Raw genomic sequence first — 27,557 nt, forward strand, 5'->3', positions numbered from 1 at the left:
ACTAAATTTAACTTCATATTTTTAATCAGCCTTCAGACAAAGATTTTGGAGCGCACTAATTCCATCTCAAAGTTACTGCAGGAGACGACCATTGATCTCCTCAAAGCGTCTGCATTATTGCAGAATGCTGTACGAACTCTACAGAAGTATAGGAAGCAATTTGATGAGGCAAAGGCTTCCACTCTGGTATTGGCTATGAAATGGGGCAGTCAAACGCAATTTGTAGCCACCAGGTTGAACAAAGTGAAGCGCCACTTTGATCACCTTAGCGAAGACAGTCAGCTTTCCGATGCAGAACATTATTTTCGTGTGAATGTGTTCTATGCATGCCTTGATGTAATCATTCAGCAGCTGTCACAAAGGTTTGTCAGTTTAAATCAGACTGCTCATTTGTTTGAGGCTATTCATCTAAATACGCTCCAGCATGCCAAGGACGAGGAGCTATACAAAGTGGCCCGTCGACTGTGTGATCACTATAGCCGGGATATTGACTCCAGCTTTCCTGGTCAACTAGTGTCATTTAGGGCTTGTTTCAAGGAGCAGATAGCGAGACACACATCTGTGCTTAGCCTGGCCAGGTTGCTGGTAGTAGATCATCCAGCAGTAACTTCTACATTTAGTGAGGTGTGCATGGCCTTCTTGCTTTTTCTCACTCTCCCCGTCTCAGTTGCAACAGCAGAGCGCTCTTTCTTCAAATTAAAATTGATAAAAAATTACCTCAGGAGCACAATGGGTCTCTGTGGATTGGCCATTTTATCAACTGGGAATGAGTGAGCAAGAGCGCTTAACATCCCTCAAATAGTCGACGACTTTGTGGAGCGCAAGGCGCGTCGAATGCCTTTTTAATGACAAACAGGTTTCCGTGTCGGCTTTGTAGTTGAAGACGTGCTTACACAATGAGGGTGTATCATTCATGATTGCTGGATTTTTTTGTTGTTGTTGTTTAGTGTATTTGGAACATAATAAAAAATGAATGGAAAATACAGGCTATGTAGGCCTATAAAAAAAAAAACCTTTGAGCAAGTTCTGTTCTAATATAGCCTGATTATATGCCGCAGGCCTTCTGTTTGTTTGCGGTTTCGCCATGGCTAGGTCCAAAGGCTATGTTCTTAAAAACTGCTTTTTGTTAGATATAGCCTGAGTAGGCCTATATGCCGCAAGCCTTCTAATTTGTTTGCAATTTCGCCATGTGGGGGCGCCTGATTGGTGTTTTGCCCCGGGGCCTTGTGTGCAGTTGTTCCGCCACTGCACAAAATATGTGTATACTGCGTATATACACGTGTTTGTGATTTATATATATCACTATATTACAAAAACACACGTGTGTTACATCTACACACACAAATACATTTTATATATAAATAAATAGGGTCGGCACGGTGGTGTAGTGGTTAGCGCTGTCGCCTCACAGCAAGAAGGTCCGGGTTCAAGCCCCGTGGCCGGCGAGGGCCTTTCTGTGCGGAGTTTGCATGTTCTCCCCGTATCCGCGTGGGTTTCCTCCGGGTGCTCCAGTTTCCCCCACAGTCCAAAGACATGCAGGTTAGGTTAACTGGTGACTCTAAATTGACCGTAGGTGTGAATGTGAGTGTGAATGGTTGTCTGTGTCTATGTGTCAACCCTGTGATGACCTGGCGACTTGTCCAGGGTGTACCCCGCCTTTCCCCCGTAGTCAGCTGGGATAGGCTCCAGCTTGCCTGCGACCCTGTAGAACAGGATAAAGCGGCTAGAGATAATGAGATGAGATGACACAGGTTTGCGTAGATACAGCACAATGACCTGCACAATTGTTTCATTGCAAGTATGTAACAGCAGTGTTTAAAATAACATAGCCTATATATAATGTTTAAAACCTCCAGCCTTTTGCCTGTGCTTTCTTTGACACCCAGGTAAAAGGCCTATCTAGAACTATTCATTTTCCCCTCTCTCTTAATTAGAGCCCCTGTACCAGCTGAAAGGTACACATTGGTGCAGTGGTTAGCACTGTCGCCTCACAGCAAGAAGATTCCGGGTTTAAACCTCACAGTTGACAGGCTTTGCATGTTCTCCCCATGTCTACATGGGATTCCTGCAGGTGCTCTGGTTTCCTCCCACAATTAACTTTATTTTTCACATGTACATGTTCACGCACAGTGAAACACAGTGGGCACTTCAGCCCAAGGCCGCCCCATGATAACCTAACCATTATGTCTTTGAACTGTGGGGGAAACCAGAGCACCTGGAGGAAACCTACGCAGACACAGGGAGAACATGTAGAAAGGCCCCCGTTGGCCGCTGGGCTCAAACCTAGAACTTTCTTGCTGTGAGGCAACAGTGCTAACCACTACACTACCATGCTGCCAAAAGACATGCAGATTAGGTAAAATACCTGAATCGGGGATAGATTGGGGAGGGAAGAGTGAGGGACAGATTGCATCAGGAAGGGCATCCAGTGTGAAAAACCTAAGCCAAATCAAATATGAGGATCATAAATTGGGAAGGATTATCCGTTGTGGTGACCCCTAATGGGAGGAGCTGAAAAAAAGAGAGTACCAGCTGAAAGAGTAACCCCAAAACATCTTCCCATATGGTTAGGGGAGACTGAAGTTATATACTGTAGAATTAAATATAAAGCTACATCCAGATTTATTTAAAAGTTGCTTTGTAGCAATTTCTATTTTTTAAACTGCTATATAAATAAAATGAAATTGAATTGAAAATCTAGAATTTAAATAAAGGCATGTTTGATATCTATTATACATTATTCTAGTTAAAAAAAGAAAAAAGTGTATGCATACTGTTGACGAGTTGGCTGACTGTGGGCATTTCTGCACAGGCCACAGGAATCGATGAGGAGGTTGATTTCCCTGTGGAGGGCTGTGGAGCGATCATGACTGGAGACTGGTTTACTGTTACAGTGGGAGCCTATAGTGTTGATCAGGATAGCCACATTAACTTAATACATACAACTGCTACGTGCAACTGAATATTCTGTATAAGAATTGTACCCACATGAGTAATCATTCAAGAGCAATGCAATTCACTGTGCCACACCTGTGTGTTGACCTTGGTGTGTGACAAAGTAGTTTTAGTCAAGACTGTGGAGCTGGTGGATGTAGTGAAAGCAGCAGCACCAGGGTTGCTCCCAATTGTGGCAATGATTTGGCCCTGGGAGTTCAGCAGCAGCTGAGGAGTCACAGCCTGCACCTGAAGACCCTGAGCTGGTGGTGAATGTGTTGAGGATACTCCTGTCAGAGATGCAGGGTTCACCAGCACAGGCAAAGTGCCTATCATCTAAAGATAAGGTAATAAACTACATAAGAAAAAAAACCCACATGCTTATGGAAATATCTTTTATTGAATTATTTTTATTGGACTGTATAAGAATGCAAATTGAAGCAGCTAATACAGTAACACTACAACTGCAGACTGGGGAGACAATTTGTGAATTAATGAATCTGTCTATGAGAGAACACACTATCCTTTGAATATACACATCTAGTTTAAAAAGCTGTTGCACTGATTCTGATAAATCCATAACTATTACATATGCTTGAATTTCTTGCAAATAGTCACTGTTATCTCACCTGGCCCTGCGCATTGGCGATGATCTGGCTGGTTAATCCTGCCACATTGGTGTTAGTGATGATGGGAGTTGTAGTCAGAGAACTGATGAACTGGGGCTGAGCACCCAAAGATGCAGCACTGATCTGAGATACAGATACACAATCCGTTATAATATCTACTTAATAAATGCTACACAAATTCACCATACACTGTACACATGAACCATGGAAACCTGTATTCAACCTTTACACTAGGCATACACACATATACACATTTTATATCAGGGTTCTAACCAGGCCTTTCCAGCATATCAGGCGTAGTGACGCAGTGTTTCCTTATGCCCACAATATTGCTGACAAAAAGTTGCTGCTACACTAATAAGACTTGTCGAGCTTGAAAATGGGGTCTTTTGTTTAATTTTCTCGTTATCCCCACAATCAAAAAACTGATTCAAACCTTTCTTTGATGTGACATTTAATTTTTGTTTGCTTTATTTAAACAAATCTATTTAAAACTTATACATGTATATGTAGTTGATTTACTGTAATAGTTTCACCTTTGATCTTCATTAACGCAAAATAAATGAGTTTCATTTGAATTGGGTCCACCCTTTGCGCATGTGCGAGGCAAGATGCTCTCAGTCTCTGGTTGTCTGTCTTTGCACCCACCGCATGCCATGTCTGGCTGCACTGCAGCGGGATACAAGATGGTGACTGGTCATTCCTTGGTGAGTATTTGGTGGGGTTTTTTTGTAATAGTTTAAAAAGCTTGTTGTGAAATAGCTGTTAAGCGAGGCAGATTCCCATCTCATCTCATTACCTCTAGCTGCTTTATCCTGTTCTACAGGGTCGCAGGCAAGCTGGAGTCTATCCCAGCTGACTACGGGCGAAAGGCAGGGTACACCCTGGACAAGTTGCCAGGTCATCACAGGGCTGACACATAGACACAGACAACCATTCACACTCACATTCACACCTACGGTCAATTTAGAGTCACCAGTTAACCTAACCTGCATGTCTTTGGACTGTGGGGGAAACTGGAGCACCCGGAGGAAACCCACGCGGACACAGGGAGAACATGCAAACTCTGCACAGAAAGGCCCTCATTGGCCACGGGGCTCGAACCCGGACCTTCTTGCTGTGAGGCGACAGCGCTAACCACTACACCACCGTGCCACCCGCGAGGCAGATTTTGCCAGGTTTTCAGTCAAGTCAGACATGGTGGGCTGGCCAGCTAAACTAGCTGTAGAAGGGAAGCTCAGTTTAAGTGAGCTTCTGTGATTAACTAGTACTATAACCATGCGTCTTTTTACTGGCAAAATTTTGTACATGAATATGAATGAGCTCTTGCAACCAGTGAGTATTTTAACAAAGCCCCCCCCCATTTATTTATTTACTTTTTATGTGGGAAATAATATTTAACTAAATATTAATCCTAGAGTTTTTTTTTTTTTAAATAAACATGTCTGGAGAGGAACGTTTTATCTGTTTTCATTGGCGAGTGCTCTAATGAAATGTCTTCTTGGTGAACTTTTGGGTATTCCAGCACTTGTACTCAATATATTTATCTCATTCTTTGCAGTTTGTTCAGCAGTACCAAGGTATTTGAGGCAACCTCTCAGTGATTGTAAGTAACAGACTGCTTGCTTAATGCTGATGCAAGCTGATCTGTATCATTGTCATCGAAGTCATCAAGCTGCCTTCGAAGTCATCCTCATTGGCACAAGATGGCTGGCCCGAGGAGTTACAGCCAAAACAGGACAGCGTCTTCCAGCCATGAGAAGCTACATGGATGATATTACAACACTCCTACAAACAGCCGCTTGTACAACTCGACCGTTGATGAGACTGGGGGAGCTCCTCAGCTGGGCGAGAATGAAAATCAAACCAGCCAAGTCTTGAAGCCTGTCCATTCGGAAGGGGTCCAGGAATGACAACATCGTCTTCTCTGTCAATGGAGAGAAGATCTCACTGTTGGCAGAGCAGCCAGTGTGAAGCCTTGGGAGGCTATACACTGCTGAGCTCTCAGACAAGCACATGGCTCACTCAGTCATTTCACCAGGCCTTCTGAGAGCTGTGATGATAGACCAACGGCACCTGCCAGGAAAATTCAAGACCTGGTGCTATCAATTCACCCTTTACCATCACCTGATGTGGCCGCTGAAGTTGAGTGAGATCTCTGTAACAACAGTACAGAGGATGGACCTGAAAGCAAACAACTACATCCACAAGTGGCTAGGTCTACCTCGCTGCCTCTCCAGTGCTGCCCTGTTTGGAAAGAACATGCTCCAGTTACCACTGAAGTCACTGAATCTGGGCTGCAAGCTGGAAAAGGTGAGGCTCATGTTTGAGCTGAGAGACTCACCCAATCCAGTTGTGCAACAAGCCAAGGCATCAGTGCGAACAGGGCACAAATGGAGGGCTGAACAAGCGGTGCACCAGGCTATCAGCCAACTACAACACCGGGAAATAGTTGGGCAGTTACAGCAGGGCAAGGCAGGGCTGGGGCAGGGACCAGCCCCCAAGATGTGATCCAAAGCCACAAAAAAGGAGAGGAAAGAGCTGGTGGTCTCAGAAGTCATCAGAATGGAGGATGAAGAGCTAAGAATCAGAGCTGTGAGCCAATTGTGAAATCTGGATGCGAGTGGCAGATGAAGGTTGACCTCAACCAGCAGCTCAAGTTCCCTCCTGAAATAGACCTCTTCGCAGTAAACGTCATTCATGCGTAAGAGGAAATTGTGCGCGCAGCCTGGACTCAAAAAAGACTCAGCGATGCCTAGTTGTTGTATTGTCGGGTGTCAGAATCGTAGCAGTGATGGGGTTAAAATGTACATAATTCCAGCAGGATCTCACCCATTCCAAAAAAATCGTCGACGTCTATGACTACAAGCCATCAAACGTGTAGACTGAGATGAAAGTGCCATCAAAAATGTGCAGGTTTGCAGCGCCCACTTCATCACAGGTAAGATCAGGCTATTTATTAAATCTTTCTTTTTTATTCTTTCTAGTCTTCGTTTATTGATGTAGCAAAATACTTTGGTAACGTTTGTCTGATTAGCTGGGTCATAGTTACACAATGTAATGAATATTGTTAGCATGTTAACTTAGCTTTGCATGCAATTTTGTTTGTAGGAGAGGTCTCGCTTGACTCAAGCAGTCCAGATTTTGTGCCATCATTATTTGTGTATGCCGAAAATCACAATTTTAAAGCAAGGATGGAAAGGTAAAATTGTGTGCCCTCACTCTAAATGCCAACTTACGTTGACTGCTCTAACCTAGCTCTCGCCCCGTTCAGTTTCATTTCTGGTCTCTGCCTCTCGCTTTTTATGCAGCTCTGATTTCTCTTAGCTGCACTCTTTACACTATCATTCCTTTCATGCCATTACCTCCTGCAAATTGCTGTTTAGTGTTGGTATTTGCTGTTGTAGCTAAAGCCACATTGCCATCACATCACTGGCATAATTTGATTAAAACAAAATGAATATGAATGTCCCATTGTTAATCAAGTTGTACATGCCTGCACATAACATAATCATATGCGTCTAAAGACTTGTAGGCACGAAGTTTTTCGTGGGTGTACACTGAAGTCTTGTCAGTAAGGTACGAGTATATATCTGGCCATTGTATACCAGGGAACTTACTAACATTGTCCGTCCACTCTTTAATTAAATACGGATCCGGTAGGCGATGTCCACTTGTTAGAGTTAACTTATTTATGTAGCATTCTCGATCTTGTAACGACAATTGTTTTGCATAATCTGACAGCTCATAATGCCGGTCTATGGGCAGCGCCATTGTTTCTGAGTCCAGGCTGTACGCGCATCCTGGCAACGGTCGGTTTGTTTACAAACATGCGAAGGGGTCTATAGTCATTACTTCTCTATGGCCAGATATTGTTCTGTGGTCCACCTCTGCTAAGATGGTAATCTTGGCAGAACTCACAGTACCGTGGGAAGAAATGATGGAAGCAGCCTTCGAAAGAAAAAAGAAGTACAGCGAGCTTGCTGCAGCTTGTACAGAAGCAGGGTGGAAGGTATGTACCTACCCTGTTGAAGTCGGATGCAGAGGCTTCATTGGAAAATCCACTCAGCAGCTACTGAAGACCCTTGGAGTCACCGGGTCCAAGCAGAAGAAGGCCCTCAGGGAGCTGGCTGAGGAGGCAGAGAAAGGGAGCTTCTAGCTCAGAAGAGGAGACCCAAAGTGGGGGAACCAAGGGTCTTAGGGCCAGCCACAGGGAGATGTCCCTATTGCTGCCCCACCACCCTAGAGATGTTCTGGGTCCAAAGGGGCAAAACATCTGAAGGATGGTTCCCAACTGACAACCCTGTGGTTGGCTCACTGGCACCGGCGGAGATGCGACAGGCAGAAATGCCCTGCAGGTAAGACCTGTGCTTCCAACTCACAAGTTCAATTTGAATTGTGCTCATTGTCTTTACTCTCCTTTTCAGGATAATCAATGTGGTAGTGCAAATAATGCAGTGTAGAACTAGCTAGCAGGTATTTATTGTTGCAATAATAAAATCTCATTAATTTCCATTTTGATGTTTTCCTTGTTCAATATATAAATCCTGTGAGTTTTTCTGGTTTTGAATAAAAACACAACCAGGTTTTGTCTTGTGTGTCTTAATGGGGGGGGGGGGGGGGGGGGGGGTGTCAAATGAAAAAGATTTTTGCATTATTTAATTTCAGATTAATTATATTAGTTTGAGTTGAACAAAGGTAAAGTCAATTTAACTTAATGTAATTATTTTATTTTGGCTGTGTTTGATAAAAATGAGTTGGACCAACTCAATTAAAAAATATTGCAATGATGTACTTGGTTTGAGTTGAGGCTACATATATCTATTGGATGGAAATCCTGCCCACAATTTGAGTTCATCTAATGAGTTACTTTGAGTGCACGCAACGGCGCGCCACCATGCAAATGTTCTACATTTGTACATACTTCACTCCCCATCCACATAAGCACCCAGTGCATAGCTGCCCAAGTAGTTCAGTGTGGAGATTGTCACTGATCATGCTAGTCCAATTTATCTCCTTCCTTATGCTGTGTTTGCAGTAAAGTGCCATCCATGTTAAGAGGTGCTTACGCGCCATGCACGTAATACGTGCTGGTCCCAGAGTTAGATTTGGATAGACATGTATTGTAATTGAATGGCTGAAGCTGAAAATAAAACTGACACTTGGTGAATATTAACTGGTTGTTTTATTCCATAAATATGTCACCAATATAGCTGAATATTAATTATAATAAGTCTTCAATTAAAAACATTTACAGCAATGTTTGGCAAAAAATCTCATGAATATAGCCAAAAGAGTGACTTTCAGGGAGGCCTGCAAGTGCCAGGAAATGCACTAGAATGCACCCCGAGCATGTAGAACCCATGAGCTTTCAGTGGCCTAAAGGCAGACCCTGAACCCCAGGCCGTTATGACTGCTGCCACTATGCTGATATTTTGGTCTATTCAGAACCCTGAGTGTGTCATATATACACTATATTGCCAAAAGTATTCGCTCACCTGCCTTGACTCACATATGAGCTTAAGTGACATCCCATTCCTAATCCATAGGGTTCAATATGACGTCAGTCCACCCTTTGCAGCTAGAACAGCTTCAACTCTTCTGGGAAGGCTGTCCACAAGGTTTAGGAGTGTGTTTATGGGAATTTTTGACCATTCTTCCAGAAGCGCATTTGTGAGGTCACACACTGATGTTGGACGAGAAGGCCTGGCCCTCAGTCTCCGCTCTAATTCATCCCAAAGGTGTTCTATCGGGTTGAGGTCAGGACTCTGTGCAGGCCAGTCAAGTTCATCCACACCAGACTCTGTCATCCATGTCTTTATGGACCTTGCTTTGTGCACTGGTGCACAGTCAAGTTGGAAGAGGAAGGGGCCAGCTCCAAACTGTAAAAACAGTCTGCATGCCTAGGTGCTTGATTTTATACACCTGTGGCTATGGAAGTGATTGGAACACCTGATTCCGATAATTTGGATGGGTGAGCAAATACTTTTGGCAATATAGTGTATATAATGTATATGTGTGTGTATGTATATGTACATGTGCGTATATTACACACGTCATATTTTTCATACAAACGTCATATTTTTCATACAAACTACAACTGTGACATTTCTCAAAATGTCACTTGTGAGGATATCGAATCTCATCTCATCTCATTATCTCTAGCCGCTTTATCCTTCTACAGGGTCGCAGGCAAGCTGGAGCCTATCCCAGCTGACTACGGGCGAAAGGCGGGGTACACCCTGGACAAGTCGCCAGGTCATCACAGGGCTGACACATAGAAACAGACAACCATTCACACTCACATTCACACCTACGGTCAATTTAGAGTCACCAGTTAACCTAACCTGCATGTCTTTGGACTGTGGGGGAAACCGGAGCACCCGGAGGAAACCCACACGGACACGGGGAGAACATGCAAACTCCGCACAGAAAGGCCCTCGCCAGCCCCGGGGCTCGAACCCAGGACCTTCTTGCTGTGAGGCGACAGCGCTAACCACTACACCACCGTGCCGCCCCGGATATCGAATTGTTTTGATAAATTTTGGTAATTTTTGTTTGTGACCGTGTCCATATAATAAAAAGAAAATCACACATTTGCTTGAAGATATGAAGTTTACCTTTTCATGTTGAAAAACTCACATTTTTCATACGAAATACATCGCAGATCTGAATGACATATTGAAATAATATTGGCTTTCGTTGAGTGGTATATCAGATATATTTCATTCAGCTAGCACGATACTGAACGAGTCAAAGACAAGTTCAATATCATGCTAGCTGAATGGAATACATATGATATACCATGAAAAAATCCAGCCAATATTATTATACATACACACACTCTTTTCCAGTTTTCCAGTGCCCGTTGGTATGTTTTTCTCTTGTAAACAGAGGGGAACCGTGAGGGCCTTCTAGGCCTTCAGAGAAGGCCCAAACATATCAGCATTTCAAATATTATATTTAATTTCTTTCATTATTTAATTGCTTCCATTATTCTCTTCTAATTTGGCCCCATTTTCTGTCAAATTTGCTTCAGAAATGAAAGGGTTACTGTCCTGCAAACATTAAAATAGACATAAAATAAAATGGACATGAAGTAGGCAATATTAAAATCCAATGAGATTTTCTTGTTTGTTGTCTCTAGGCTGAGAAAAGTTTACAGCTGGCTCACTCATTGGTTCGGACTTCATTGCCGGGACAGAAGGCCATGGCAGTGCATGTTTAATTCGGAAGTGACAGATTAATTAACCCATCAGATTTTGATTTATAGTGGGAGGGACTAAAAATTTAATTACCCTCAGCCTTCTTGAAGGCCAATACGAGCTTAACTGCGAGTCGGTGCCGTGAGTGTGGCAGTGACGTAACCTTCCAGCCAGTGTAGTGTTCATCAGTGGTCTTAGCAAATGCTAATAAAGCGGTCAAGCCAGTGCTATCAAGAGCAAGTAGCACAGGCTAATGACCGAGAAACTAAGATTTCTGTCTCCAGATTCTTCTTCCACACATGCTCACCACAGTATTTTTCACTCATACTTAAGTATTCATTTCCCCATGTAATTTACTTAGTTACTTTTAAAATCAACATCGACAACAAAACACAATGGAGCTACCTGGCAGCCTACTGCTAATCCCTTGCAAAATCCTTTGCCCTGTTGCTTTTTTGTTTTGGCTGAGCTGAAGTCCCAGCTTTAATAGTAACAGATTGACACTGCTTGTAAATATGCATGAAGAATATCTAATAAAGTTTTGGTAGCCTTTCGAGTGTTCAACGCATCTTTCTCTTTCCCAGCGAACAAAGAAATGAAAAAAGAAATGTTTTCTGCTGCGCATGCACAGCAGAAGACTCTCACTGAATATTCGCATCAGCTCCAACATGTGACATCGTGTTATCTTGACAACCATGCAATATCCTAAACCATATTCAACGCTTTTTCTCCATTGGGTAGAGTGACGTAATACACATAGGATAAGTCATATGCTAACAATATTGCATTCAAACAAAATGAATGAAACCCACTAGAAAGGAACAGAATACATATTTTTATTCCATTGAAAAAGTGCCATGCATGTATAATAACTCCCTATATTTCGCTCCTATGACATCACTCCCAGTGTTTTCCCACTGATGAGAGTGAAAATAAAGCTAGGAAAAAAAACCTTCATTAGCGAGAAGCAAAGAAGAGCCAGGCTGAGGTTTGCTAAATACCATAAGGATTGGACCATAGAGGTCTGGAGTAAGGTCATCATCTCTAAGTCCAATTTTCAGCTTTTCCCATCACCTGGTCATCTAATGGTTAGACAAAGACCTGGAGAGGCCGACAGTGGACAGTGTCTCGCATCCATTGTGAAATTTGATGGAGCATTGCTGATGATCTGGGGGTGCTTCAGCAAGGCTGGAATGGAGCAGATTTTTGTTTGTGAAGGACACAGGAGTCATATACAAGTTTATCGTGGAAGAAAACTTGCTTCCTTCTGCTCTGACAATGTCCCCTAACTCTGAGGATTGGGTTTTCCAGCAGGACAATGCTCCATGCAACACAGCCAGGTCAATCAAGGTGTGGATAGAGGACCACAAGATCAAGACCCTGTCATGGCCAGCCCAACCTCCAGACCTTAATCCCATTAAAAACCTCTGGAAAGTAATCAAGAGAAAGATGGATGGTCACAAGCCATCAAACAAAACTGAGCTGATTTAAATTTTGCGCCAGGGGTGGCTTAAAGTCACACAAGAGCAATGTGAAAGACTGGTGGAGAGCATGCCAAGATGTATGAAACCTGTGATTAAATGTCAGGGTTCTTCCACTAAATATTGATTTCTGAACGAATCCCAAGTTCAAACATTAGTATTGTGTTGTTTAAAATTGAACACGATCTTGATTTCTATGCATTATTTAAGGTCTGAAAACACTTCATCTTTTTTCATTTTGACCAGTTGTCATTTTCTGCAATTAAATGCTCTAAAGTGGCAATATTTGGGGGAAATGCTGTCAGTTTATGGAATAAAACAAAAATGTTCACGTTCCTCAAACACAAATAGTAATGTCAGGGTGCAGGCACTTACGGATACAGACGCAGGGGAGAGCGGGTGCATCGCAAACTGGAAACCAAATCCAAATCGGCAAACTGAAGACATAGTCAGGGTTGGGCTAGGGTCGGTCGATGTACAAACAGTATTTCAGAGGTCAGGCGAGATAACAGTCAAAATAACGAGAAGCAGGATCAAAGTTACCGGAGATCAGTAATAGTAAATAAGGCTTGGTACAATCAGGCACAAGGACACAGAACGATACTTCGCAACTAGACTGAGTGTTTGCTGAGCTTATATAGAGGGGTGATTACTTGAGGTAATGGAAAACAGGTGCACTTCCTAGTATTTGGGCGCTGTGGCACTTGGGAAACATAGTCCGGAGCGGCCATGTTTGGATGCTGCGCCGAACTCAGGTTTTCAGCGCCATTATTGACAGAACCCCCCCCCAAGGCGCTCACTCTGGGAGCGATCTCCTTTCTGGGGTGACGTCCTCTTCTGGGTGCTGGCTTGTCGAGGTGTTCTGTGCGGAATTTCTGGGTGAGGAGTGGGTCTAAGATGTTCTTAGCATTCATCCAGCTGCTTTACATCAGGCCGTATCCTTCCCAGTCCACTAGATACTCTGACCTTGTCTACGTGGGCAGTTGAGGACCTTGTGCACCTGGTATATCGGGTCTCCCATCAACTTCTGGGGGAAGGAGGTTCTCTGATGGGTGTGTTTGTTGCTAAGGGACCCTGAATGGCGGGCATAAGGCATGACACATGGAACGTGGGTGACATCCGGCAGCAAGATGGGAGCTCCAATTTGTATGAGACTTCACTGATTGGTCCATCTAGAGGTCCTCCATAGAATCAACGTATTGGGCCTGAAGCTTACGGCATGAGTTGGGTTCTCGTGGGTCCCTTGTCGACACCCATACTCAGTTGCCCAGGGAGTATTTGGATGTTTCCCCTATGTGTTTATATTTGCTAGCTACCAGTTCCAGCCTCTGGTGAACTCCTTCCCATACCTGTTTGTTCCTCTTAAACCAGGAATCTACTGCGAAGATCTGAGTAGGCAAGTCGTCCCATGGAAATAGAGGTGGCTGAGTGTTTCAGATAATTCTTGGCGTATTATGCACAGGTAAGGTATTGCACTAAATCCTTCTGGTTTTTCATGCAGAATATGCAGAGAAAACACCTGACTTCCTAGTTAGCTTGATCCACTTGGCTGTTGGACTGAGGGTGATAACCTGAGGTTAAGCTTACAGAAATCCCCAATTTTTTCATAAACTCTGACATGAACTGTGAACCTTGGTCACTAACAATGTTTTCTGGGATTCTATAGTATCTGAAAACATAGGTGAACAGGAGTTCAGCAGTCTCAAATGCTGTGGGCAAGCTGGGCAGTGGAATGAGCTTTAGCACTTTGGAGAAGCGATCAATCATGACCAAGATGACTTGATAGTCATTGGACCTTTGGACCAGGGTAGGTTCATGATGAAGTCAATGATGATATGTGACCAGGGTCTTTGGGGTACAGGAAGCGAGCAGAGTTTTCCTGCTGGTGGAGCCTGGGGTACTTTGGCTTGGGTGCAAGTGGAACAGGATGAGAGGTGAAGCAATCATGCTGAAACCTCTGATGAAGCGACAATAAAAATTGGCAAACCCTTGGAGGCATTGCAGTTCTTTCACTGTAGTGGGTATGGGCCAGGAGGCGAACATGGAGACTTTACTGGCATCCATGCTTACACCTCCACACTGAGGGAACAAGATCTGGGTGATGTGGAACAAGATCTGGGTGATGTGAAATTCACATTTCTCTGCTTTGACATATAGGTGGTTCTCTAGGAGCCGAGTGAGCACTGATCTGACATGTTTGTGGTAGGTGGTTTCGTCTGGGGAGTAAATCAGGATATCATCTATGTAGACTATCCCATAACGTCCCAGCAAGTCTCTGAGGACGTTGTTTATGATAGGGGTTCTCAACCTTTTCTGCTTTAAGGCCCACCTATTCATACTTGTTCTGAGTCGGGGCCCATTAAAAAAAGATTCCCAATTATTTTGGCTATTAGAATCTAATAATCAACTGTAAAGTATATTAATGGGATGCAACATTAGTCCCTGTTACAGATGGGAATAAATGCAATAAAAAATTTTTTTTAGATTGTAGGTATTGTATTTAAAACTGTATGGATGTGCCAGAAGCCAACATAAAACCATGCAGGCAGGGCATTCTCAGTCAAAAGGGATTAAATTATCCAAAAGTGGAGTCTGGTCCATTAACACAAGAACTTATTGCCATGTTTGTGTACAGCAAACGAGCAAGTTATTAAAACCAAGAAGTACACTCAAAAGTAATGGATATAGAAATCAATCAGTGGGATAAATTTACGAGCTAAATTTGACATTAGTGGAATAAAATTTGATCATATTGTAGCTGGAACTAAATACAAAGACAATAAGTATACATACTATTAATTAACTTAATGTGAAGATAATTAACAGATAATCAATAGATGTTAAGATTTTTTTTAAAAGATTGTGTATATTTTTAGTCTTTTGTATTTGTAATTATTTGTATCTGTACATGCACGACCTCACCAGCTCTGCTGATAAACTTATGTTTAAATAAAGTTATTCATTCATTCATTACGAATTGGAAAATTGTCCATCCGCTGAGTTCCCCGACATCTCGAACTACCTGGTGCAACACGCGCACACAGATGAAAACCTGGAAGAGCATGGAGGAGTGCAACTTTTTATATGTGGCTGGGTTAAAGATCTGGGGATCAGGGCACTACACCATAAATCCTGTATCGTTTTTGCCCGGGTAAATAGGAATTTCTGGGCTTTTTGCCTGTGTCTTTGTGATGGTCGTTAGGATGCTATAAGTTTTAGTATTGGGTGTATACAAACCACAGCCACGACGATTCCCAATCCTCCCTGCTCTTCTCTTCTAGCAGGCATCACAGAACCAGAGAATTTACCCACAAACATATTTATTTATAGCTCTCTCTCTCTGTGCAGTGTATGCACGCGCGCGCGCTCAGTGTGAGCTGTATACGCGCGCGCGCTCTGTGTGAGCTGTATACGCGCGCGCTCAGTGTGAGCTGTATACGCGCGCGCTCAGTGTGAGCTGTATACGCGCGCGCGCTCAGTGTGAGCTGTATACGCGCGCGCGCTCAGTGTGAGCTGTATACGCGCGCGCGCTCAGTGTGAGCTGTATACGCGCGCGCGCTCTGTGTGAGCTGTATACGCGCGCGCGCTCTGTGTGAGCTGTATACGCGCGCGCTCAGTGTGAGCTGTATACGCGCGCGCTCAGTGTGAGCTGTATACGCGCGCGCTCAGTATGAGCTGTATACGCGCGCGCTCAGTGAGCTGTATACGCGCGCGCGCTCAGTGTGAGCTGTATACGCGCGCGTGCTCTGTGTGAGCTGTATACGCGCGCGCGCTCTGTGTGAGCTGTATACGCGCGCGCTCAGTGTGAGCTGTATACGCGCGCGCTCAGTGTGAGCTGTATACGCGCGCGCTCAGTGTGAGCTGTATACGCGCGCGCTCAGTGTGAGCTGTATACGCGCGCGCTCAGTGTGAGCTGTATACGCGCGCGCTCAGTGTGAGCTGTATACACGCGCGCTCAGTGTGAGCTGTATACGCACGCGCTCAGTGTGAGCTGTATACACGCGCGCGCTCAGTGTGAGCTGTATACACGCGCGTGCGCGCTCAGTGTGAGCTGTATACACGCGCTCGCGCGCTCAGTGTGAGCTGTATACACGCGCTCAGTGTGAGCTGTATACACGCGCGCTCAGTGTGAGCTGTATACACGCACGTGGGCTCAGTGTGTGTGTGGTGTATACACGCGCGCGCTCAGTGTGTTTGTGTGTGTGGTGTATACACGCGCTGTGTGTGTGTGTGTGGTGTATACACGCGCGTGTGCTCAGTGTGTGTGTGTGTGTGTGTGTGTGTGTGTGTGGTTTATATACACGCGTGCGCTCAGTGCGTGTGTGTGTGGTTTATATACACGCGTGCGCTCAGTGCGTGTGTGTGTGTCTGTGGTGTATACACGCGCGCGCTCAGTGTGAGCTGTATACACGCGCGTGCGCGCTCAGTGTGAGCTGTATACGCGCGCGCGCTCAGTGTGAGCTGTATACGCGCGCGCGCTCAGTGTGAGCTGTATACGCGCGCGCGCTCTGTGTGAGCTGTATACGCGCGCGCGCTCTGTGTGAGCTGTATACGCGCGCGCTCAGTGTGAGCTGTATACGCGCGCGCTCAGTGTGAGCTGTATACGCGCGCGCTCAGTATGAGCTGTATACGCGCGCGCTCAGTGAGCTGTATACGCGCGCGCGCTCAGTGTGAGCTGTATACGCGCGCGTGCTCTGTGTGAGCTGTATACGCGCGCGCGCTCTGTGTGAGCTGTATACGCGCGCGCTCAGTGTGAGCTGTATACGCGCGCGCTCAGTGTGAGCTGTATACGCGCGCGCTCAGTGTGAGCTGTATACGCGCGCGCTCAGTGTGAGCTGTATACGCGCGCGCTCAGTGTGAGCTGTATACGCGCGCGCTCAGTGTGAGCTGTATACACGCGCGCTCAGTGTGAGCTGTATACGCACGCGCTCAGTGTGAGCTGTATACACGCGCGCGCTCAGTGTGAGCTGTATACACGCGCGTGCGCGCTCAGTGTGAGCTGTATACACGCGCTCGCGCGCTCAGTGTGAGCTGTATACACGCGCTCAGTGTGAGCTGTATACACGCGCGCTCAGTGTGAGCTGTATACACGCACGTGGGCTCAGTGTGTGTGTGGTGTATACACGCGCGCGCTCAGTGTGTTTGTGTGTGTGGTGTATACACGCGCTGTGTGTGTGTGTGTGGTGTATACACGCGCGTGTGCTCAGTGTGTGTGTGTGTGTGTGTGTGTGTGTGTGTGGTTTATATACACGCGTGCGCTCAGTGCGTGTGTGTGTGGTTTATATACACGCGTGCGCTCAGTGCGTGTGTGTGTGTCTGTGGTGTATACACGCATGTGGGCTCAGTGTGTGTGTGTGTGTGTGTGTGTGTGTGTGGTGTATACACGCGCGCGCTCAGTGTGTGTGGTGTATACACGTGCTCAGTAGGCGTGTGTGTGTGGTGTATACACGCGTGTGCCCTCAGTGGTGCGTGCGCTTAGTATGTATGTGTGTGTGTGTGTGTGTGTGTGTGTGTGTGTGGTGTATACATGCGCGTGCGCTCTGTGTGTGTGTATACACGCGCTCAGTGCTCAGTGTGTATACACACGCGCGTGCGCTCTGTGTGTGTGGTGTATACACGCGCGCGCGTTCAGTGTGTGCGGTGTATACACGCGCGCGCTCAGTGTGTGTGAGGTGTATGCATGCACACGCTCAGGTGTGTGTGTGTGTGGTGTATACACGTGCGCGTGCTCAGTGTGTGTGTGCGGTGTGTGCGTGCGCGCTCAGTGTGAGCTGTATACACGCACACGCTCAGTGTCTGTGTGCTGTATACACTCGTGTGCTCAGTGTGTGTGTGGTGTATACATGCGAGTGCTCAGTGTGAGCTGTATACACGCGCGCTCAGTGTGTGTGGTGTATACACGCGTGTGCGCTCAGAGTATGTGTGTGTGTGCGCGCGTGTGGTGTATACACGCGTGTGCGCTCAGTGTGTGTGTGTGTGTGTGGTGTATACACGCGCGCACTCAGTGTGTGTGGTGTATACACGTGCTCAGTAGGCGTGTGTGTGTGGTGTATACACGCGTGTGCCCTCAGTGGTGCGTGCGCTTAGTATGTATGTGTGTGTGTGTGTGTGTGTGTGTGTGTGGTGTATACATGCGCGTGCGCTCTCTGTGTGTGTATACACGCGCTCAGTGCTCAGTGTGTATACACACGCGCGTGCGCTCTGTGTGTGTGGTGTATACACGCGCGCGCGTTCAGTGTGTGCGGTGTATACACGCGCGCGCTCAGTGTGTGTGAGGTGTATGCATGCACACGCTCAGGTGTGTGTGTGTGTGGTGTATACACGTGCGCGTGCTCAGTGTGTGTGTGCGGTGTGTGCGTGCGCGCTCAGTGTGAGCTGTATACACGCACACGCTCAGTGTCTGTGTGCTGTATACACTCGTGTGCTCAGTGTGTGTGTGGTGTATACATGCGAGTGCTCAGTGTGAGCTGTATACACGCGCGCTCAGTGTGTGTGGTGTATACACGCGTGTGCGCTCAGAGTATGTGTGTGTGTGCGCGCGTGTGGTGTATACACGCGTGTGCGCTCAGTGTGTGTGTGTGTGTGTGGTGTATACACGCGCGCACTCAGTGTGTGTGGTGTATACACGTGCTCAGTAGGCGTGTGTGTGTGGTGTATACACGCGTGTGCCCTCAGTGGTGCGTGCGCTTAGTATGTATGTGTGTGTGTGTGTGGTGTATACATGCGCATGCGCTCTGTGTGTGTGTATACACGCGCTCAGTGCTCAGTGTGTATACACACGCGCGTGCGCTCTGTGTGTGTGGTGTATACACGCGCGCGCGTTCAGTGTGTGCGGTGTATACACGTGCGCGCTCAGTGTGTGTGAGGTGTATGCACGCACACGCTCAGGTGTGTGTGTGTGTCGTGTATACACGTGCGCGTGCTCAGTGTGTGTGTGCGGTGTGTGCGTGCGCGCTCAGTGTGAGCTGTATACACGCACACGCTCAGTGTCTGTGTGCTGTATACACTCGTGTGCACAGTGTGTGTGTGGTGTATACATGCGAGTGCTCAGTGTGAGCTGTATACACGCGCGCTCAGTGTGTGTGGTGTATACACGCGTGTGCGCTCAGAGTATGTGTGTGTGTGCGCGCGTGTGGTGTATACACGCGTGTGCGCTCAGTGTGTGTGTGTGTGTGTGGTGTATACACATGTGTGTGTGTGTGTGTGTGTGTGGTGTATACACGCACGTGGGCTCAGTGTGTGTGGTGTATACACACGCGTGGGCTCAGTGTGTGTGTGGTGTATACACGCGCGCGCTCAGTGTGTGTGTGTGTGTGTGTGGTGTATACACATGCGTGCACGCAGTGTGTGTGTGTGTGTGTGTGTGTGTATACACGCGCTGTGTGTGTGTGTGGTGTATACACGCGCGTGTGCTCAGTGCGTGTCTGTGGTGTATACACGCATGTGGGCTCTGTGTGTGTGTGTGTGTGTGTGTGTGTGTGTGTGTGTGTGTGGTGTATACACGTGCTCAGTATGCATGTGTGTGTGTGTGTGGTGTATACACGTGTGTGTGTGTGTGGTGTATACACGCACGTGGGCTCAGTGTGTGTGGTGTATACACGCGCGTGGGCTCAGTGTGTGTGTGGTGTATACACATGCGTGCATTCAGTATGTGTGTGTGTGTGTGTGTGTGTGTGTGTGTGTGTGTGTGGGGTGTATACACGCACGTGTGCTCAGTGTGTGTGTGGTTTATACACACGCGTGCGCTCAGTGCGTGTGTGTGTCTGTGGTGTATACACGCATGTGGGCTCTGTGTGTGTGTGTGGTGTATACACGTGCTCAGTATGCGTGCGTCTGTGTGTGTGTGTGGTGTATAGACGTGTGTGTGTGTGGTGTATACACGCACGTGGGCTCAGTGTGTGTGTGTGTGTCTGTGGTGTATACACGCATGTGGGCTCAGTGTGTGTGTGTGTGTGTGTGTGTGGTGTATACACGCGCGCGCTCAGTGTGTGTGGTGTATACACGTGCTCAGTAGGCGTGTGTGTGTGGTGTATACACGCGTGTGCCCTCAGTGGTGCGTGCGCTTAGTATGTATGTGTGTGTGTGTGTGTGTGTGTGTGTGTGGTGTATACATGCGCGTGCGCTCTGTGTGTGTGTATACACGCGCTCAGTGCTCAGTGTGTATACACACGCGCGTGCGCTCTGTGTGTGTGATGTATACACGCGCGCGCGTTCAGTGTGTGCGGTGTATACACGCGCGCGCTCAGTGTGTGTGAGGTGTATGCACGCACACGCTCAGGTGTGTGTGTGTGTGGTGTATACACGTGCGCGTGCTCAGTGTGTGTGCGGTGTGTGCGTGCGCGCTCAGTGTGAGCTGTATACACGCACACGCTCAGTGTCTGTGTGCTGTATACACTCGTGTGCTCAGTGTGTGTGTGGTGTATACATGCGAGTGCTCAGTGTGAGCTGTATACACGCGCGCTCAGTGTGTGTGGTGTATACACGCGTGTGCGCTCAGAGTATGTGTGTGTGTGCGCGCGTGTGGTGTATACACGCGTGTGCGCTCAGTGTGTGTGTGTGTGTGTGTGTGTGTGTGTGTGTGTGGTGTATACACGCGCGCACTCAGTGTGTGTGGTGTATACACGTGCTCAGTAGGCGTGTGTGTGTGGTGTATACACGCGTGTGCCCTCAGTGGTGCGTGCGCTTAGTATGTATGTGTGTGTGTGTGGTGTATACATGCGCGTGCGCTCTGTGTGTGTGTATACACGCGCTCAGTGCTCAGTGTGTATACACACGCGCGTGCGCTCTGTGTGTGTGGTGTATACACGCGCGCGCGTTCAGTGTGTGCGGTGTATACACGTGCGCACACACACGCTCAGGTGTGTGTGTGTGTGGTGTATACACGTGCGCGTGCTCAGTGTGTGTGTGCGGTGTGTGCGTGCGCGCTCAGTGTGAGCTGTATACACGCACACGCTCAGTGTCTGTGTGCTGTATACACTCGTGTGCTCAGTGTGTGTGTGGTGTATACATGCGAGTGCTCAGTGTGAGCTGTATACACGCGCGCTCCGTGTGTGTGGTGTATACACGCGTGTGCGCTCAGAGTATGTGTGTGTGTGCGCGCGTGTGGTGTATACACGCGTGTGCGCTCAGTGTGTGTGTGTGTGTGTGTGGTGTATACACGTGTGTGTGTGTGTGTGGTGTATACACGCATGTGGGCTCAGTGTGTGTGGTGTATACACACGCGTGGGCTCAGTGTGTGTGTGGTGTATACACGCGCGCGCTCAGTGTGTGTGTGTGTGTGTGGTGTATACACATGCGTGCACGCAGTGTGTGTGTGTGTGTGTGTGTGTGTATACACGCGCTGTGTGTGTGTGTGTGTGTGGTGTATACACGCGCGTGTGCTCAGTGCGTGTCTGTGGTGTATACACGCATGTGGGCTCTGTGTGTGTGTGTGTGTGTGTGTGTGTGTGTGTGTGTGTGTGTGTGTGTGTGGTGTATACACGTGCTCAGTATGCATGTGTGTGTGTGTGTGGTGTATACACGTGTGTGTGTGTGTGGTGTATACACGCACGTGGGCTCAGTGTGTGTGGTGTATACACGCGCGTGGGCTCAGTGTGTGTGTGGTGTATACACATGCGTGCATTCAGTATGTGTGTGTGTGTGGGGGGGGTGTATACACGCACGTGTGCTCAGTGTGTGTGTGGTTTATACACACGCGTGCGCTCAGTGCGTGTGTGTGTCTGTGGTGTATACACGCATGTGGGCTCTGTGTGTGTGTGGTGTATACACGTGCTCAGTATGCGTGCGTCTGTGTGTGTGTGTGGTGTATAGACGTGTGTGTGTGTGGTGTATACACGCACGTGGGCTCAGTGTGTGTGTGGTGTACAGTATACACATGCGTGCGTTCAGTGTGTGTGTGTGTGTGTGTGTGTGTGTGTATATACACGTGCTGTGTGTGTGTGGTGTATACACGCGCGTGTGCTCAGTGTGTGTGTGTGTGTGTTTTATACACACGCGTGCGCTCAGTGCGTGTGTGTCTGTGGTGTATACACGCATGTGGGCTCTGTGTGTGTGTGGTGTATACACGTGCTCAGTATGCGTGTGTGTGTGTGTGTGTGTGTTTGTGTGTGTGGTGTATACACGTGTGTGTGTGTGGTGTATACACGCACGTGGGCTCAGTGTGTGTGGTGTATACACGCGCGTGGGCTCAGTGTGTGTGTGGTGTACACACGTGCGTGCGCTCAGTATGTGTGTGTGTGTGTGTGTGTGGTGTATACACGCACGTGGGCTCAGTGTGTGTGGTGTATACACACGCGTGCGCTCAGTGTGTGTGTGGTGTATACACGCGCGTGCGCTCAGTGTGTGTGTGGTGTATACACGCACGTGCGTTCAGTGTGTGTGTGGTGTATACACGCGCGTGCGCTCAGTGTGTGTGTGGTGTATACACGCGCGTGCGCTCAGTGTGTGTGTGGCGTATACACACGCGTGCGCTCAGTGTGTGTGTGGTGTATACACGCGCGTGCGCTCAGTGGGTGTGTGTGTTTGTGTGTGTGGTGTATACACGCGCGTGCGCTCAGTGTGTGTGTGTGGTACACGCGCGTGCGCTCAGTGTGTGTGTGTGTGGTGTCTACACGCGCGTGCGCTCAGTGTGAGTGTGTGTGTGGTGTATACACGCGTGCGCGCGCTCAGTGTGTATGTGTGTGTGTGTGTGTGTGGTGTATACATGCGTGCGCTCAGTGTGTTGTGCGTATACACGCGTGCGCTCAGTGTGTGTGTGGTGTATACACGCGCGTGCGCTCAGTGTGTGTGTGTATGGTGTATACACGCGCGCATGCGCTCAGTGTGTGTGTGTGTGTGTGTGAGTGTGTGTGGTGTATACACGCGCGCGTGCGCTCAGTGTGTGTGTGTGTGTGTGTGTGTGTGGTGTATACACGCGCGTGCGCTCAGTGTGTGTGTATGGTGTATACACGCGCGCATGCGCTCAGTGTGTGTGTGTGTGTGTGTGTGGTGTATACATGCGCGTGTGTGTGTGTGTGTGTGTGTGGGGTATACTTGTGCGCTCAGTGTGTGTGTGGTATACATGCACGCTCAGTGTGTGTGTGTGGTATACATGCGCGCTCAGTGTGCGTGTATGGTATACACGCACGCGCTCAGTGTGTCTGTGTGGTATACACGCGCGTGTGCTCAGTGTGTGTGTGGTGTATACACGCGCGTGCGCTCAGTGTGTGTGTGGTGTATACACGCGCGTGCGCTCAGTGTGTGTGTGGTGTATACACGCGCGTGCGCTCAGTGTGTGTGTGGTGTATACACGCGCGTGCGCTCAGTGTGTGTGTGTGTGTGTGGTGTCTACACGCACGTGCGCTCAGTGTGAGTGTGTGTGTGGTGTATACACGCGCGCGTGCGCTCAGTGTGTGTGTGTGTGTGTGTGTGGTGTATACACGCGCGCGTGCGCTCAGTGTGTGTGTGTGTGTGTGTGTGGTGTATACACGTGCGTGTGTGTGTGTGTGTGGGGTATACTTGTGCGCTCAGTGTGTGTGTGGTATACATGCACGCTCAGTGTGTGTGTGTGGTATACATGCGCGCTCAGTGTGCGTGTATGGTATACACGCACGCGCTCAGTGTGTCTGTGTGGTATACACGCGCGTGCGCTCAGTGTGTGTGTGGTGTATACACGCGCGTGCGCTCAGTGTGTGTGTGGTGTATACACGCGCGTGCGCTCAGTGTGTGTGTGGTGTATACACGCGCGTGCGCTCAGTGTGTGTGTGGTGTATACACGCGCGTGCGCTCAGTGGGTGTGTGGTGTATACACGCGCGTGCGCTCAGTGGGTGTGTGTGTTTGTGTGTGGGGTGTATACACGCGCGTGCGGTGTGTGTGGTGTATACACGCGCGTGCGCTCAGTGTGTGTGTGTGGTACACGCGCGTGCGCTCAGTGTGTGTGTGTGTGTGTGTGGTGTCTACACGCACGTGCGCTCAGTGTGAGTGTGTGTGTGGTGTATACACGCATGCGCACGCTCAGTGTGCGTGTGTGTGTGGTATATACATGCGTGCGCTCAGTGTGTTGTGCGTATACACGCGTGCGCTCAGTGTGTGTGTGGTGTATACATGCGCGTGCGCTCAGTGTGTGTGTGTGTGTGTGTGTGTGTGGTGTATACACGCGCGTGCGCTCAGTGTGTGTGTGTATGGTGTATACACGCGCGCGTGTGCTCAGTGTGTGTGTATGGTGTATACACGCGCGCGTGTGCTCAGTGTGTGTGGTATACACACGCGTGCGCTCAGTGTGTGTGTGTGTGTGTGTGTGTGTGTGTGTGTGTGGTGTATACACGCGCGTGCGCTCAGTGTGTGTATGGTGCATACACGCGCGCATGCGCTCAGTGTGTGTGTGTATGGTGTATACACGCGCGCGTGTGCTCAGTGTGTGTGTAGGGTGTTTACACGCGCGCGTGCGCTCAGTGTGTGTGTGTGTGTGTGTGTGTGTGTGGTGTATACACGCGCGCGTGCGCTCAGTGTGTGTGTGTGTGTGTGTGTGTGTGTGTGTGTGGTGTATACACGCGCGTGCGCTCAGTGTGTGTGTATGGTGTATACACGCGCGCATGCGCTCAGTGTGTGTGTGTGTGTGTGTGTGGTGTATACACGCGCGCGTGCGCTCAGTGTGGGTGTGTGTGGTATATACACGCGCGCGCTCAGTGTGTGTGGTGTATACACGCGCGCACGCTCAGTGTGTGTGTGTGGTGTATACACGCGCGTGCGCTCAGTGTGTGTGTATGGTGTATACACGCGCATGCGCTCAGTGTGTGTGTGTGGTGTATACACGCACGTGCTCAGTGTGTATGTCTGTGTGTGTGTGTGTGTGTGTGTGTGTATGTATATACACGCGCATGCACTCAGTGTGTGTGTGGTGTATACACGCGCGCGCTCAGTGTGTATGTGTAGTGTATACACGCACGCGCTTAGTGTGTCTGTGGTGTATACATGGGTGTGCACGCACGGGTTAAGTGTAGAGGAGGAATGTGACAAAATAAAGGCTTGTTCATCTTAATTTACCCACAAATGTATTTATTTCACTTGGAAAAGTATATAGCAAACCAGCTACCGGATTTGGGACACTACGACATCCTGAACTATTTAGTGTTTGGCTTCAAACTTGAAAAAAAAATTTGTGGCCCACTTGATGGAGCTTCGCGGCCCACTTGTTGAGAAACACAGGTTTATGAGGCATTGGAAGATACTGGGAGCACAAGAAAGTCTATATGGCATTATATGGTATTCAAAGTGCCAAGACGTACCAAAATTGGTCTTCCACTTGTCTTGCTCATGAATTCTTGCCAAATTATTTGCACTTCTAAGGTCTAGTTTGATGAAAATTCGAGCTGTCCTCAACTGTTCTAGTGCTGAGGGTATGAGAGGAAGCAGATAAGGATACTGTGATCTGGTTTAGATCTCTGTAATCAATGCATGGGCAAAGCCCCCTCCCCTTTTTTTCCCCCACAAAAAAAAGAAGCTTGCTGAGGCTGGAGATGTAGATGGTCAGATGTACCCCTGTTATAGTTATTCTTGCACACATTCCTCCATGACAGCTTGATCGATGTCACAATCCTAAGTTCGATGAGGTGGCAGGCCACTGGCCCTTCCTTTACTGAATAATACTTTCAGTTTTGATAACAGGTGGGAATATGTTTGATGCCTCCGGACGACAGACTCTCTACGGACAGGGTGACTTGTGATAATTGTAAACAGTTCTGAGGGCATGAGGGTGACCGTTGTAAGACTTCCCCGTGTTGCCAGGAGAGGGATCATGGAGCTGAAGCCAAGGGAAACCCAAAACTATGATATGCTGTGCTGTGTGGGTGACAAACAAGGTGATGACAGGCGGGAATGAAAGGCTCCAACCTGGATTTCGAGAGGTAAAGTGTGGTGAAGGGCTCGTCACTACCCAGTGGGACTGTCGTTAATAGCTTTGAGGTTTACAGGTCACTGGAGCTCCTCCATGGGCTGGTTGTACCTCTGGATGACCTCGAGGTTGATGAAGTTGCCCTCTGCCTCTGAATCTATGAAGGCAGAGAGAACACAGGTCAAGTCTGGGAGCTTTAACATTACTTGACTCTTTAGTGAGTGTGGTGTGGGAATGGGTTGGGGACTTACTGGGGACACCCTCCTGGGGTTAGGTGGACCAACTGGGCACTTAGCTAGAAGATGGCCTTGTTCACCACAGTAGAAGCACAACCCCTCACGGTGCCTCCTGTCCCTCTCGGGCATTGCAGGCAAGTATGGGAGATCTACATAGGAGCTGGGGACTGTGGAGGTGGTGGAAGGACTGAAGATTGTTGTAAAATGAGGGTCTGTTGCAAAGCAGATTATCCAGTCAGATAGCCAAGTTAATGAGGGAGTTGAGGGGGAGTTGCACGTAGTGGCAAGCCAGCTGGGTGAGAACCTCGGGGTGTAATCCTTGTTGGCAGTTAGCCTTCAGAGTAAGTTCGTTCCACCCGCTTCCCAACACTGCCATGCAGAACTCCAGGGCATACTCTGCCACTCTCCTATCCCCCTGCCGGATTGTGAGTAGCTTCGTACCTACTTCAACACCCTCAGGTTGATGATCAAAGACTTGCTTAAACAGTTCGAGAAAATGATCATAAGAAAAAGTGTGCTCACCATCATGCTCCCAAATAGTACTAACCCACTTCATAACCTTGCCTGTGAGGACATTGAGGAATTGCACCATCTTCTGCTCCTCTGTAGCTCCCGTGAGGGTCGTGAAGCATAACGAACACTGAAGAAAACCCTTGCAGTCAGAAACCTCCCCGAAATACTTCTCTGGTCGAGGCACCATCGTGGCTGTGCTAAGGGGTGTGTCAGGAGGGCCTGCGAGACAACAGTTGTTCGTTGTGACGTTCTGGTGTTTAATTCACTTAACATCTATCAGTGGTCTCCCAACAATCACCCCTGCGCATTCAGGGCAGTTTGTTTCACTTCCTCTGCTGCATCCATGACGGTGAAGTAACCTGTCAGGGTGCAGGCACTTATGGATGGAGACGCAAGGGAGAGTGGGTGCGTCGCAAACTGGAAAGCAAATCAACAAACTGAAGACATTGTCAGGGTTGGGCTAGGGTCGGTCAATGTGCAAACAGTATTTCAGAGGTTAAGCAAGATAACAGAGTCAAAATAACAATGAGAAGCAGGGTCAAAGTCACTGGAAGTCAGTAATAGTAAGTAAGGCTTACTACAAATCAGGCACAAGGACACAGAATGATACTTCGCAACTAGAATGAGCGTTTACTGAGCTTATATAGAGGGATGATTACTGAGGCAATGGGAAACAGGTGCACTTCTTAGT

The 27,557-nt window shown here is 48.0% G+C and overlaps 1 protein-coding gene across 7 annotated transcripts in view; it reads right to left on the reverse strand.

Moving 5' to 3' along the window:
- pou6f1 (POU class 6 homeobox 1) overlaps positions 1-27,557 on the reverse strand; it is a 156,098-nt gene that overhangs the window by 40,398 nt on the left and 88,143 nt on the right. For all 7 annotated transcript variants that reach the window (XM_060937326.1, XM_060937321.1, XM_060937323.1 and 4 more), the window contains 3 exons: positions 3,564-3,686; positions 3,031-3,270; positions 2,775-2,901 (listed from right to left, as the gene is read on the reverse strand). In XM_060937326.1, coding sequence (XP_060793309.1) covers positions 2,775-2,901; positions 3,031-3,270; positions 3,564-3,686 — 490 coding nt within the window. The remainder of the gene's footprint in view (positions 1-2,774; positions 2,902-3,030; positions 3,271-3,563; positions 3,687-27,557) is intronic.

This window comes from Neoarius graeffei, chromosome 13 (genome assembly GCF_027579695.1).
Source record: "Neoarius graeffei isolate fNeoGra1 chromosome 13, fNeoGra1.pri, whole genome shotgun sequence".
In the NCBI taxonomy this organism is placed as follows: Eukaryota; Metazoa; Chordata; class Actinopteri; order Siluriformes; family Ariidae; genus Neoarius; species Neoarius graeffei.